The sequence below is a fragment of the Bubalus bubalis genome, chromosome 10 (assembly GCF_019923935.1).
Source record: "Bubalus bubalis isolate 160015118507 breed Murrah chromosome 10, NDDB_SH_1, whole genome shotgun sequence".
Taxonomy (NCBI): domain Eukaryota; kingdom Metazoa; phylum Chordata; class Mammalia; order Artiodactyla; family Bovidae; genus Bubalus; species Bubalus bubalis.
The window spans coordinates 47,308,081-47,322,581 of NC_059166.1; the positions used below are offsets into that span (position 1 = coordinate 47,308,081).

General features: G+C 34.2%; 1 protein-coding gene across 4 annotated transcripts in view; it reads right to left on the bottom strand.

Annotated features, from left to right (window-relative positions):
- Nucleotides 1-2,598: 2,598 nt before the first annotated feature.
- The window catches only part of EPHA7 (EPH receptor A7), a 201,258-nt gene continuing 189,355 nt past the window's right edge, over nucleotides 2,599-14,501 (bottom strand). For all 4 annotated transcript variants that reach the window (XM_044924305.2, XM_006074225.4, XM_006074227.4 and 1 more), the window contains exons 15-17: nucleotides 9,759-9,952; nucleotides 8,372-8,527; nucleotides 2,599-5,583 (exon numbers count right to left, since the gene is read on the bottom strand). In XM_044924305.2, the coding sequence (XP_044780240.1) occupies nucleotides 5,469-5,583; nucleotides 8,372-8,527; nucleotides 9,759-9,952 (465 nt within the window). In that variant the 3' untranslated portion in view covers nucleotides 2,599-5,468. The remainder of the gene's footprint in view (nucleotides 5,584-8,371; nucleotides 8,528-9,758; nucleotides 9,953-14,501) is intronic.

Genomic DNA, 14,501 nt, shown 5'->3' on the forward strand with positions numbered 1-14,501 from the left:
TGTCTCTTTTCTGTGAATTGCAAAATGTAGAAACTATGATGTGTATGAATGCTAGTTCTACATAAGAAGCTTATTTATCTCTATTTGTTTTTCTCGAGTTTGTTTTCCAGTCATTCACTTTATTTAGTTTTGGTTCCATAGTGAAATGGTGAGACTTGAACAGTGAATGTTTGTCTTCTGTTAAACTAGAATCAGCAATACTTAAAAACAAATGCTTCCTTTGTTTTTTCTTCTGAGCATCTTTAATTAAGATCTACGATCAATCATTCATTAAAAACATACTGCGTTTCTTTATATATAAAATCTACAAATATACTTAAAGTCTATGAACTTAAAAGGGAAAATAAAGATAATCTTCAGTAGTAAAAACCTGGGATATCTAAAACAATGAAATATATGTTGTAGTGTACGTCTTATGGAGCTTTGTTATTCGTGGAAGTTTGGAATAGACAACACACTTGTTACTCTCCCCAAATCATCAAATGCCTGCAATTTGAGAATCCCTACTACTATTCCATACCTAAGGGATTTCTAGTGCTCTCACAGAGCTATGGAATACTAGACTAGAGCTACTTTATTGCTACTTACCAACCTTTGTGAAATAGGCCCAATTAAATTAGATCAATTAATTACATTTATTTTAACCTCAAGGTCAATCAGAAGAGGTCTTTTATTATTTAATTATACATTTAATTACATTCAATCACTGAACTTGAAAAAAAAAAAAAAGCCCTTACAGCACTTCACTCTAATGAGACTTACAGAAGCATCCTACTGAAATATTTTATCCTCCTGTTCATAGTCTTCAAGCTGTGCTGCGATGCATTAGACAATAGAGCAGTTGGGTTGGGGCTACTGAAGGGCCACGGCCATGAAGCCGAGAACATGCTGTTCCCTTCAGAGCAGCTTGTATGTTTGCAATCACCATGCACTGTCTTTTATCATTTATTAATATCAGTAAATATAATCTTTTGAATTGAATTTAAGAATTTGATCACCTCTTTGATTTCTCTCAGAAATTCCTCTCGAAATTGGTATTGAGTTTTCATTGCAGCTAACATGAAACAAAGGGTAACAGTAGGAGATAAAAATACTCCAAGAAAAAAATTGTTACTGATTATTGAAAGTATTACAATCTGATTTTTATTTAGCAATAGAACTTGTATATTCATCATAATGGCTTTATTCTTTTGGAGGAAAAGAAGAGTGTTGGTAGAATAGTGTATTTTTGTATCCCTTATGGATCCAGGACTTTAAGAGATAATTTGACTGCCGGTCAATGTTTCAGGCTATGTTATCATCACTGTGTGAACTTAGCAAGTGCATCCTTGCTTGTTGGAGAGTTGGGATAGCCAAGACCTCACGATTATCTTTCAATTTCAGTGTCGCCTACCCTGAGCCTCAGCATCAGGAGCGTGATAACTAGTGATAGCTCGTCACCTGGTATCTGCCTAGTCTCATTTTTTGAAATATGTTTGGATATTTGTTCAATGTTTGTAGACCTTACAACGGTAATGCTGGAGAAAAAGGGACGATTTAGTTTTCTTCATTTCATGTGCAAAGCTGGTCTGCTCACTGTCAGTGTCATTGATAAATAATCAGACAACCAGATTGATTACTTTTCCCATTTTCTCTGGACTCTGTGTTTGTCTCCTGCAGCACCTTAAATGCAGAGACTCTCCAAGTTGCTGCATGATACTACATGTATAAGATATTTGTCAGGGTCCCATGACCCTGACATTACCTTTCCCATGCAAATATTCTTGTTAGCACCATGCCATTGTAGATTCAATAAGGAACAAAAGAGCTTTAATTAAAATATTTGATAGTATGGCTCTTTGACGACATAGTCTTGTTATTCTGTAATAATTACAGTGGAATTAAGTCTGTGTGCAGAAGGAGGCGATGCAAAGGATATTAATTTCTTTGTATTCTGATTAGCCCCCTGAAATATTTCAATAAAACCTTTACTCTAAACATCTCCTTTCATGATACTGTGTAAAAAAATAAAGAATGCATAAGGGACATAAAGGAATCCACCAATGATTGGAGACAGGATTTTCTTTACATTGTCTAATAGACTCGTTTATTATTGTAAGCTGGTAAAAAGAGACTTATGATTCGTGTTGAAGAAAGAGTTATTTGTGCTTGATACATTGAAGACACTGTTCAAAAGCAGTTTGTCCTTATAAAAGGATGACCCCTGTAGTAATTCTTAGGCAAGGAGGGACAAATTCAACCAACAAAAAGCACATCTCGCCCCGAGTTCCCCATGATTTCTCTACATATAGCAAAAAAATACACATCAGTAATTTATTTGAACATGCACATCAGTGAGTAGCACAGTTCTAGGCTACTCAGGAAACAAAAGGGAGAATATTAGCATTACCTAAATAAAAAAGAGAGGTGAATTACACCATTTTAATTGTCTTTAAAACACAGATAGGAGGAGCAATTAAAATAGCGTCCTAAATAGTACTAGCTAATGTAGATTACATAAGTATACAATATGATTCAACTCAGAGTGCTCTGACAAGCATAAACCACCAGTCCTAGAAAACAAGGCCCAGATCAACTGCTGAGAAAATGTTAGATCCAGATGTAATAAAAGTTATTTTTATTTCAGTCCTGAATGCAAAACACAAGTCACATGTGAAGACAGCATTCTAAAAAAGGTGGCTCTGTTAAAGCAAGGAGGCCGTTTCCTTTTGCATTTTTATAACGTTTGAGTTCTCTTGCCAACATTTGCTTTCTCTACCCTTCCTCCCCTGAGCACTAATTTATCAAAAAAATAAAAAAAGAAGAAGAAGAAGATTTCAAGGTGCAAGTTGTACATTCTTATCATTATACCATTTCATCTCTTTCTGGAAGACAGTATTACAATCAGTATTACAAGGTTAATTACTTTTCTCTGAATATCTGGTTCACATACATGTATTTCAAAATCAAAATGTTGATTGGGAAAAGAAACCTACCAACGAGAGAGTGATGCATCATACCCTTCCTATTGTGCTGTGTGTCTTTCCCATCCCTTCTCCCTTTCCCTGTAAAGAGCTGTAAAAAATTTAAGGCAGATGAGGTATATTGCTGAAGGAAAAAGTTATTTTTGAAAAAAAAAAACAAAAAAACTTTTATTCTGCCCTTCTACTCAAGAAAGACTACTCAACTATAAATCTAGTGCTAGAAAAAAGCAGGAAAGACACCATTTGCATGTACCCTACTATGTCTTCTATTTCTAGAATGGCTTTTTGTTAATTTAATAGAAAAAATAAGCACCTTAAGCTATGAACAAGAAAAGAACTTCATTATTAGTGAGTCTAGAATCCAAATGGAATTAAGAACACTCACTCAAACTCTTTCACTCATTCTCACAAAGGCCAATGCTACTGATTAGAATTGTAAAGTGCTGTACTTAGTATAAACACTTGTATACACTGCAGACACTGAAAAATAACCTTCAAGCACATTGTGTTATAGTTCCAAAAATATATTTACAGTCTATTACAAAGATTACAAATGGAAGTGTCTAGGTGACTGTATTACGCTAATTAAAATTATTTTACAGATTATTTTTCCTTAGGGACAAAAAACATTTTAGTGAAATTAAAATGATTTTTTCTAGTCAATCAAAAAATAAATTAAAATATCAAATAACACTGTACAGTGATTTAAAAGGAAAAAAAGGGGGTGGGGAGGGGCTTGGGAAGCAATCAGTTTGAGTTTTTCTATAGCCATCTTTGGTCCTAAATGTGGGAAAACACATTATGTAGCACTGAAAATACCTGTTCTTTTGTGATGCTCTGCAAGTAAAATAGAAAAATATAGTGCATTTTCAATGTATTCAGAGCCCACTACAGAGAAATGTGTGTACAAAACAAGACAGTATAAATAAAATTTACAAGTTTTACAAAGGAACATTTACAGGTTTTGTTTCTGTTGTTTGTTTGTTTGTGGGTGCCCACATTATCAAACAAGACCAATTATGACCGATCCCTGGGATCTTTCTCTATTAAAATAATTATTATAAACAGCCCAATTCTCTTTGGAAATACAACAGTTCAATTCTGGGGTAGTTCATGATTTTCCTAACTTTTGAAAGCATTACTCACAATAGGTATACATTCCTGAAATAGCTATAAAGACACATTTAATTATTGCTTATGAAATTCTAACACAGTAATCAAATAACATGGTTTAATAAATAAAGCTTTAAAAAAAAGCCAGATCCTTCACCTCTTCCTGATGTGGTAAAGAGTTCTTTCAACTTCTCACATCAGTGTTCACAAATAAAAATACATTTTTTTTTTTAAACTGCAATGGTGATATTCTGTGCAGCAACTTTGTTTTTGAAAGGTGAAAATTGTGAACTGCCCCTTTTATCATGCTTCAGAGTTCTAACATAAATCTTAATTCTTCCCTTTAATGTTTGGACTGCATTAAACAGAATAGGATATAAAATATATGCCAACTATTTCTCCTAAATTTCCTAAATGTTTTGATATTGAAAAAATTGTGATGTGCTCAGATTAAATTTTAGATAACACTGGATAGTTCTTGCTTTCAGAGATTTGCCTTCACCAACATTCTTTAGATGAAGTGCCTTATCTTTTTTTATATAATCATAAACCTACGATTTGAGTGTTTATTAAATTCTGTCTAGTAAAATCACTCTATAAACAATCTGTTAAAAGTGCCTTATAGTATTTATGGATCATTATTGCTATTTTCATTGAAAAGATAGTGTTGTCAGATCTTTACAAAAAAATTTCTTTTTAAAAAATATCAGAGAGCTTGGCAACTTGCATTTTCTCAACTACCTGCCAATTAGCAAACCATATCAAAACGGCACTGATTAAACAAAATTAAATGACATAAAAGGGATACCAATGTTCTGACAGAGATATATCTTCAATCATGCTATTTCTTTTTAAATTTGAGATTCTTTCAAAGGTACCCAGTGTAGTAATGTGTCATAGATTAACACTAAAAAGGTCCAAGCTATAAACAATTTTCTAAAAGAAAGTCCTTATGAAGAATAAACACAAATGATTTTAAAAAGGAATAGTCTGAAATCACATATTTAAGGAAAATATTTCATTGATTTTAACAATAAGATCATGATTTTATTTGACAAATATATTCTTTCTTAAATTCTTTATGTACATTTTAAAAAGTCTATCAGATAAAAAGGAGGTTAGAGAGCTCAAGGTGTTTGGATGTTTTTCAGGTAGTACTTTGTTTATTGTCACTGCTGTTTTCCTGGCCACCGGTGGTGGATCCTAAATTCCCTTTTTATATATTCTGGTGGCACTTAGGAGTTCAAGTCTATAGGTGCTTCTTAAATCTTCAGTTCACTGTAGGAAGGACCCAGGACATCAACTGTCTGCTAGCAGCATTCTATGCATATACTGAAGGCCAGTACTGTTCTCTTGTGGTCCATAATCTCCCTCATAAGGGAGAAACGCTTATCACACTTGGATGCCAGTTCCATGTAAATGGAGCATTTGCGCTCTCATAGTCTGAATGCTGCTCATGATTTTCTTCTGATGGCCCACCAGTGTGATCCCTAAACTCATCACATCCCTGAAAAAGACAAATGCATTTTATTGTTAGTTATTGTACAAACATTTTATTTCATACTCAACTGTCATTAACTTTTTAATTAATCTGTTTATCTTAGGGGAACAGGATCTTATCTTAGAGTTCTTGGATATTAGGATTCTATCCCTTCACTGGGTTGGATTGGCAACCTGCATCTACATTCTCCTTTGTAAAAATCTACTGCTCAGGCTCTCAATGTGTCAATGACAAGTTATTTTTAAACTGATTTGACCTTTTATATAAGAAAGTATCTTCTATACAGTTTTAATTGTTTTTTTTTTTTACTACAAGTTTGTAGTACTTTTTGGAATAAAAGAGAACAAAATTAAAACAACAACAACAACAAACAGTGTCATTCTAATTAAATAGATATTCCCTAAGGTTCTGACTGTGGATGTCTCAAATACAAGGTAATTCAACATCAGTAAAATCAAATTGATGACAGAAAAGTAAAATTTTACAATTCTTGAACTGAAAGAAACTTAGGGACCATAAAGTTCAACTGTTCACTTTCAATATAAGGAAACTGAGGTCCCACAACAAGTTCAAGGTAGAGCTGGGACAAGAATATTTTCCTAAATTCCCTGTCCTTATTTCAAGTCTTTATAGAAGCAAAAGTTTCATTCTAGTATCCTATATTCCATTTCCCAGAGCCTCTTGGGATGGTATCTTTGTGTGTGTGTGTGTTTCTGTGTGTATGTACATTTTTTCTTGTACATAAGCATGTATGTATGCACACTTAATATTGTACACAAATAGGGCCATATTGTGTAAATTGTTCTGTAACTTGTAGTTTTCACATTACAACATATTTTGGCGGCTTCCAAAAGAAAAGAGAGTATCAAAGTCCGAAAGTTATTATTAACTTAAGGTAAAGTTATATATATGTGTGTGCTCAGTTGTGTTGCTCAGTTGCGACCCCATGGACTGTAGCCTGCCAGGCTCCTCTGTCCATGGGATTTTCCAAACAAGAATACTGGAGTGGGTTGTCATTTCCTACTCCAGGGGATCTTCCTGACCCAGGGAACCCACGTCTCCTACATTTCCTGCATTTCAGGCAGATTCTTTACTGCTGGGCCATAAGGTAAGGTTAGGAAATATTATTTGAAATGTAGTATTCTTAAGTCTATGTGAAGTTTAAAATGTTTAATTGTTAACATAGGATACAATATGAATGGAAACATTTTTTGGCTCTAGCAGATCAAGAATCATCAATGATCAAGCAAAGTATTATCTGAGTTTAATTAGCATGTTGTAATTCTGAGCATATTATTGCTTGTATTCTTACTTTAGTTCAATCATTTGACTACATTTTGGGAAAAAATATTCCTTAAAGTGTATAATACCTGTGTTTGATAGTTTGAAAGTGAAAGTGAAATCGCTCAGTCGTGTCCGACTCTTTGCGACCCCATAGACTGTAGCCTACCAGTCTCCTCTGTCCATGGGATTTTCCAGGCAATAGCACTGGAGTGGATTGCCATTTCCTTCTCCAGGGATCTTCCCAACCCAGGGCTTGAACCCGGGTCTCCCGCATTGTAGACAGATGCTTTACCGTCTGAGCCACCAGGGAAGTGTGTGATAGTTTAAATTTGCCATAAGTCAGCTGTATCTGTGTATGGACTGTGCTACAGACCTCTCCTAGTGGGCCAAATGACTGAGCTTAGGTATCTACAAGTGGTTCAAATATAGCAACAGTAGAGTACTGTGGTATTTCCTAGCTGTGGTCTAATAAGACTTTGAGAAGCACAGTTTTTCAGGAGAGTAGACTGCTTTGGAGAGACAGGTGTAAATACATCAGTTCTACCCACGTGGTGCTTAGCAGAAAACCAACTAAGAGAGCAGGCGCATGCCAAAATTCATGTATGTGCCATTTCCTAACATGCCAGGAAAGACTACATGATTGCCAGCTTTCTTTTTATGTGAAAAAATGTGAAACACTTCTCACAACAGTACATAAATAGCATCCCGCTAATAGAACCTTCATAAGTGTTTCCCATTTTCAAACACCCTGACTGAGAGGAACTGCATTGCCCACAAGAGCTATGCTGCAGCTAAGGTAGCTGAGGTCCAGAGATACTAAATGTATTTCTACATAATCAGTGATGGGGCTGGAAAGAAAAATTTAGTTCTTTATACTCCCACTTCATAGCAATTTCAATTTTTTTAAAATCAGGTCATTCTTCAGGTTAAACAAATGAGTCAATCAATCACATAACTTTCAAAGCTTAAGTTAAATTCTTATTATGGTTAATTGAATTAAGCTTTCTTGAACTTCTCAGAAAGTGATCATACCGAATTTCATAATGTACTTAGATAATGAAACTTTGAAATTTTTTAATGTTTGATACAAACATGATGAAAAAAAATTCTCTTTTGCAATGGAGAAAATTTCCCCAGTGACTAGGAATCTAAATAATAAAAGAGGAAGTCTCACTGGTTGATGTGCAGAATACTGACTATGGAGAGAAATTAGACACCACTTACTACTGAGCCAGTTTAGGGCAAATATTTAAATTCTCTGAGCCTTAGCCTTGTTGTGTGTAAAACTATTGACTATTGACTTAAGAAAATTATTGCCATGAAGGTTGAAAAAGATATCATGTGTTCAGAAGTCTGATTAGCAAAATGCCTGGGACATGGTACGCACTTAGATAATTTTCTTCCTGCTTTTGGGGTTCATATGTCTTTAATAGATGGAAGATGACCTAATGTATAATGCTTGAATTGACCTGATACATTCACAAGTATAATTTTAGAAGTTGAAGCTTACTCAATAGTCATCCTGGCCACTGATTCAAGGGAGTTGTAGCCGGCTGCTGTGAAGTTATCTTTATATCTTTCCATCTTAATAGCTTGTAGCCATTCTCCAACTGAACAGAAGGTAGTGAAGTCAGGAGTGTTTTGATCCAAAAGAGGGCTTATTGGCCTGGGTGAGAATAAAACAGGAAAGCAAATTTTTCCTTGAACTACTAAAGAAAGCATGTCTTGGCCCCCAGAAAAATAAGGATATATGAAATAAAATTACATATTTTAATTGATGTTATAGTAACAAATAAACAGATATGCTAATAAAAATCTAATGTGTAAAGGTTGGCCAATAACTACAAACTCCAAAAGGATAAGCAACAAAGTCCTAGTGTGTAGCACAGGGAACTATATTCAATATCCTGTGATAAATCATAATGGAAAGGAATATGAAAAAGAATGTATATACATGTATAACTGAGTCACTTTGCTATAAGGCAGAAATGAACACAACACTGTGAATGAACTATACTTAAATGAAATAAATTAAAAAAAAAAACTACTAACTCCAAAATTTCTATTTTATTTAGATATGATGACTAGCAGATAGTATCTTCCATGTATTTTTCAAAGTACAGCCAATGATATTTGTAACCAGTAAATATTTGTTAATCTGCTTCTCTGAAACTAACTAGGAGTAAAGAAAACACAGACTTTCTCAGAGGGTGCTTTTGAGAACATAATGCACCCACTGTACTAATGGGACTCTTATTTCATGCTCCTTCATAAGGGCCTGACTATACTACAGATACAGTGCAACAGGTTCACCTGACAACTGGAGCTGAATAACTACTAATCTACATTATCATGGAGCAAGCCAAGTGTAAAACATAAATGGGGTGGTTAGGCTCTTTTTAATGAGCATACCTCTTAAATCATGTATTGAATTACCTTTATAAACTTTAATTTCATGGAATCATTTTACTATTAAACTTGAAACCAAACAATCCAACAGATAGTATGGATATAATAATAATAATAATAATGATAATAAAAAACTAAGGCAACAGCAATAAAAATACATGTAATAGCAATGGTTTGAAAATATAAAATGCCACTAAATTACACACATCCAGTTCAGAAATTTTTCTAAAATGATGACCAGTGATATTGATTCTAAATTTTTCAAAAAGCAATAATAATTAATAAGTCTCTTTTAAATTGATTTAACTAAGTTAAGCCATCCGAAAAGAACAAAAAAAAATTAACTTCTATTAAAATAACAAATTTATTATGAACTTGAATAATTTAACACAAATGTCAATATGCTGTTGGGGTGGAGCTGTGGAAATAAATGATTCATGTGAATGTTTGAATTTCTCCCAGATTTCATTTCCTTAGCTATTTCTTACCTACTACATGTTCCCAGGGGTGTCTTCAGACTATTTGGGTTTCGAATCATTTTGTCTAGAATTCCAACTATCTGTTCAAACTTTGGCCTTTCAGCACGTTCCTTCTGCCAACAATCCAGCATCAGCTGGTGAAGACCAGCTGGGCAGTCCATGGGTGCTGGCAGACGATAACCTTCTTCTATTGCCTTTATAACCTAATAGCCAAAGGATATTAAAATATTACTGACTGAGGTTCAACTAGAATAAAATAAACTGCCCAGGAGGCAGAGTGATTTATCCACATAAGAGTAAAGCACACTGCTATGTGAAAGACTTACTTTTTTTTCCCCAAAACATCCATGAATAGTAAGCATGTTATTAAGGGGTGCATGAAGTTCAGGGTATGATGACATTTCCTAGTTAATTCAGCAATAGAGAACAGCAATTAAGTTCACCCAGGGTGCAACAGATGGAAAATTTTTTAATGTCATCCCAGAGGTTTTCAAAAGGGAAGATGTTATGGAATGATTTTATTGTATATAGCTGTGCATGTACATATTTTTCTGTACATTTATGAATTCCTCAAGTTGTAAAAAGAAGTTTTGAGTTACCCAGAAGTAGTCCTGCCCTGAAAGTTTCACTTTCTGCAGAGTTCAAATGATATTATTTCAACAAGACATCCAAATATGTGAATGTACTATGACAGAAAATGCTCCAAGCACACTATTGTTTTAAATAATATGAAGTGCATATGCCTATGGAGTGTATAGTGTTACAAGATACAGTTTTGTTCTAGAACTGATTTGTATTGTTCATAAAGCTATTGGATCGTTTCTCAACTCTGAGTCCAGTGACCTCAAACAGGCAGATTGAAACCACCCTCGGGGCATGGAGTAGAGAAAGGATTATACCAGGAAATAGGGAAAGGTTACAAATCAGAGTTTGCCCACTCAGAGAGCCTGGCTGTTCAACTTCATCAGCACATTACTGTCTATTTACTGTCTATTACTACCTAATAACAACTTAAGAAGCTTTGAATGGTAGTATAAAATAAGCCTTCATAAACATTGTGCATGGCAATCAGTCCAAAAATTATTTATTTAGACTTGGGTTTTTTGTTTACGTGCAAAGCAAAAGTAGATTTTATTTTATTTTTTTCTTTTGCAGCGCTTTTATTTATCTGTGTAGATATACAATTATCTTAAGTTACAATTATATAACTTTTAGTAATTAACTGGACTACAGGAAAAATCATACAGAAAGTTTGTACCACAAAATCATGTCCCTAAGGGATTAGGGTTCTCAGTAACAGAGAAATACAGAAGCTCAAAAGGGTCAGCAACCTCTCATAACTAAAGAGAGGAGAACACAATCTGCTATATGTGGAAATGAGACTTCATAAAAGTATCTTTCAAATATCCCCTATTACAAAAGGGAATGCCTATTAAAATGTCATTATTTATTCTATATAAAACACCCTTTCTATCACTTCAAAAACTTTTTTTTTTTGCTTCAAGATTAAAAATAAAAAAGGCTACTCCTTAAGAAAGATTTTGTGAAAATTATGTCAATACAATATCCAAAGATTTCCATTATTTACTGTCCTTACTCAAAATCACCTGCATGTACCAGGTGCAATTTTGTAAACTTCACCACTGATGAGCCTATTCCAAAGCAGAATTTTTCAGCAATATAGAAGACACAGTCCTCACAGTTATGCTTTAAAATAGATATATTCAAAATATAAATAATCTCTCCAGACTATTATTTTTCCTAATGACTAAACTCTAAATTAAAAAAAACAAAATAGAGGTTTTCAAACCAATGATGTATGCAGCCCATTCTCATGACACAGTCATTTAAACTTCTCATAAAATCAGAAATTGTTACAAATCTGAGCAGCAGAGGGAAAACAATAGGAAGGCAAAAAGAAAAATAAAAACAAAATAAGGACTTGTAAAAATATCAAAATATTATTCAAGGGGGATTAACAAATCTTTCGATGCTAACATAAGAGTAGTAGAAATGTAGGGAAAAAAATGATTCTGAAAAAAAAAAAAAGAGGTAACCCTGAGTTTTTGAAGAAAATAGGACTAAAGTAGGCAGACAAAAGCTGTCTTTAAGAAATGTTGATGAACTTATTGTTTGCAGGGAAATATAGCCTTGCTTGCTGACATTCAAAAATAGCACATTTAAATCTAAGAGGTTGTAAGATGGAATACTTGGAAAAGACTCTGATGCTGGGAGGGATTAGGGGCAGGAGAAGGGGACGACAGAGGATGAGATGGCTGGATGGCATCACTGACTCGATGGATGTGAGTCTCACTGAACTCTCGGAGTTGGTGATGGACAGGGAGGCCTGGCGTGCTGTGATTCATGGGGTCGCAAAGAGTCGGACACGATTGAGCGACTGAACTGAACCGAACCGAACTGAAGGTGGAATAAGCAAAGTAGCTAGCATCAACAATTTTTCAAGAAAATCCTTAGTATAAGAACCACAGTGTTCACTTTTCTTTAAGGGAAATTTATACATGCAAACTGATAAAGTTTAAAAGTTAAAGAGATAAACTTAATTACAGTAATTTTTGAAAGTTTTTATAAATATAAAATCCTCAGCCCAAATTCTCCCCTGATCACTAGGTGGTAGGTCCACCAGTTTACTAGACATCTTCCCTTGGACTTTCCATAGGAACCTCATACTTTATTTAAAATTGATTTTTTTTTTTACCTTTTCCCCAAAGCTCTTAGTCTTTCAATTAACAACACTTCCAGTCATCCCAGTCCGAAAAGCTGAAGCGAGAACAATCTAGACTTTCTTATATGTATAGCCAATTAGTGACCACTTTCTGATGATATTACTTCCTAAATACAATATATTCAAGTGATAGAAGCATTTTTTCATATATGTATATGGATCTCTCTGCAACATTTTGGGGGTTCCTTGGTGGCTCAGTGGTAAAGAGTTTGCCTGCAAGAGACATAGGTTTGATCCCTGGGTTGGGAAGATCCTCTGGAGAAGGAAATGGCAACCCACTCCATTTCTCTTGCCTGGAGAAGAATCCCATGGACAGAGGAGCCTGGTGGCCCACAGTCCATGGAGTCTCAAAGAGCCGGACGCTACTTGGCAACTAAACAACAACAATACGGATCTCGTACAGTGCTGTAATTGGAAATGGCTTTATTCTGAAAATTAGGTTAGTGGGTTAGTGTAAATTAATTCTGCTTATGTATTTTTGCTTTAAATATGATTTACCCTAAAGATTATTATTAATTTTGCAAACAGCAATTTTTAAAATGTTACCTTATATATGTTTCATTAAATTGGTATTGGAGGGATAGGAAGAAGTATTGTAGAAAACACCACAAATGTAATAGATTAAAATAGAACACACAGAAAAAATACACATATATATATGTGTATATATATGTATATTCTTGTAGCAATGGAGCCGTTTTCCCATAGTTATGTGGTGGTCTTTACAAAATCACACATTTTGGGATTTTTCCGTCAGTGCTTTATTTTGAATAAAAGCTATGGAAAAAACACCTTGGCCTTTAGTCACTTTAATCAGTATTGATACTGAATGCTAATGAAAGTCATATGACTGAATTTAAAATTTTTTCCTGTTTATGACTCTATAACTACAAATGCTGGATATCATTGCAAAAATTCCTGTAAAATATCCTTTTAAAAAGCACACTAGAAAACATACACACATGGGAACTCTGCAAAGATCACGAATATTTAACTGCAGGAGGAATTCAATTAAAAAAAAACAAAAACTTTTAAATGCAAAGAATTTCATGTGGCTTTGTATAAGACTCCAGGGACATCACTGTTCTAGGATTCAAAACTGCTCTATGTTAAACAAGTTAGATAAAAGTCAAAATAATGTGCTTTGGAAAGCTGGATTAAGTTATTTAAACAGAGGCTCAAGTTGTGAATAAGTAAATAACTAGCAAAACTTTATATACTTAAAATGACCAAATAACAAACAACTGTGGGGGGGGGCATTTTTTTTAACTGGGAAGAGTGGCTTTCCTCATATTTGAGGTTGCTTGTATTTGAATATATACAGTATTTTTCTGAATTCTCAGGACTTTATCCCCAGACTCATAAGATTAGGGCAGTGTTTATCATTTTCTACCACCTCCTATTTCCCACTTGCAGATTTTTCTCAGAAGTCCTGAAAAGAACAAAGCAAGTAGAAAAATCTTTCCTTTCTCATTTCCCTCTAAATCATCTTTTAAAAGTACATCTAAACCTTACCATGATTCTCCTAACATAATACTCTTCAATAGCTCTCCAATTAGAATTCTTTGGCTTTGAGCACAATATAGTCTTAAAATCTTTGTGCCAATGAATCATGTAGAGTACTATTAAATAACTCTTACAGGAATGAAAGAGTTAAGGAGCTTCTGTAGATATCCTACTGCATTACAGAAATTTGACAATGCCTATTATAATAACAGAGAACATTTATCAATACAAAATGGAACTTCTAGCTCTCAAAAACACAGTGGTTTACACATTTTTAAAGGAGCAGAAGCAAAATACAACATTTAAAATAAGAGACGTTCTCAACTGGCAATAGATTTAGGGACGCTAAAGTTCTCATTAACAATCATGCTCCTACCTACAGAGGCACCAGAGATGTGTGCTGGGAACCTTGGCCTCTTTACAGCATGTTGTTGCTGTCTAGTCAGTAAGTTGTATCTGACTCTTTTGCGACCCCACGGACTGTAGCCTGCCAAGCTTTTCTG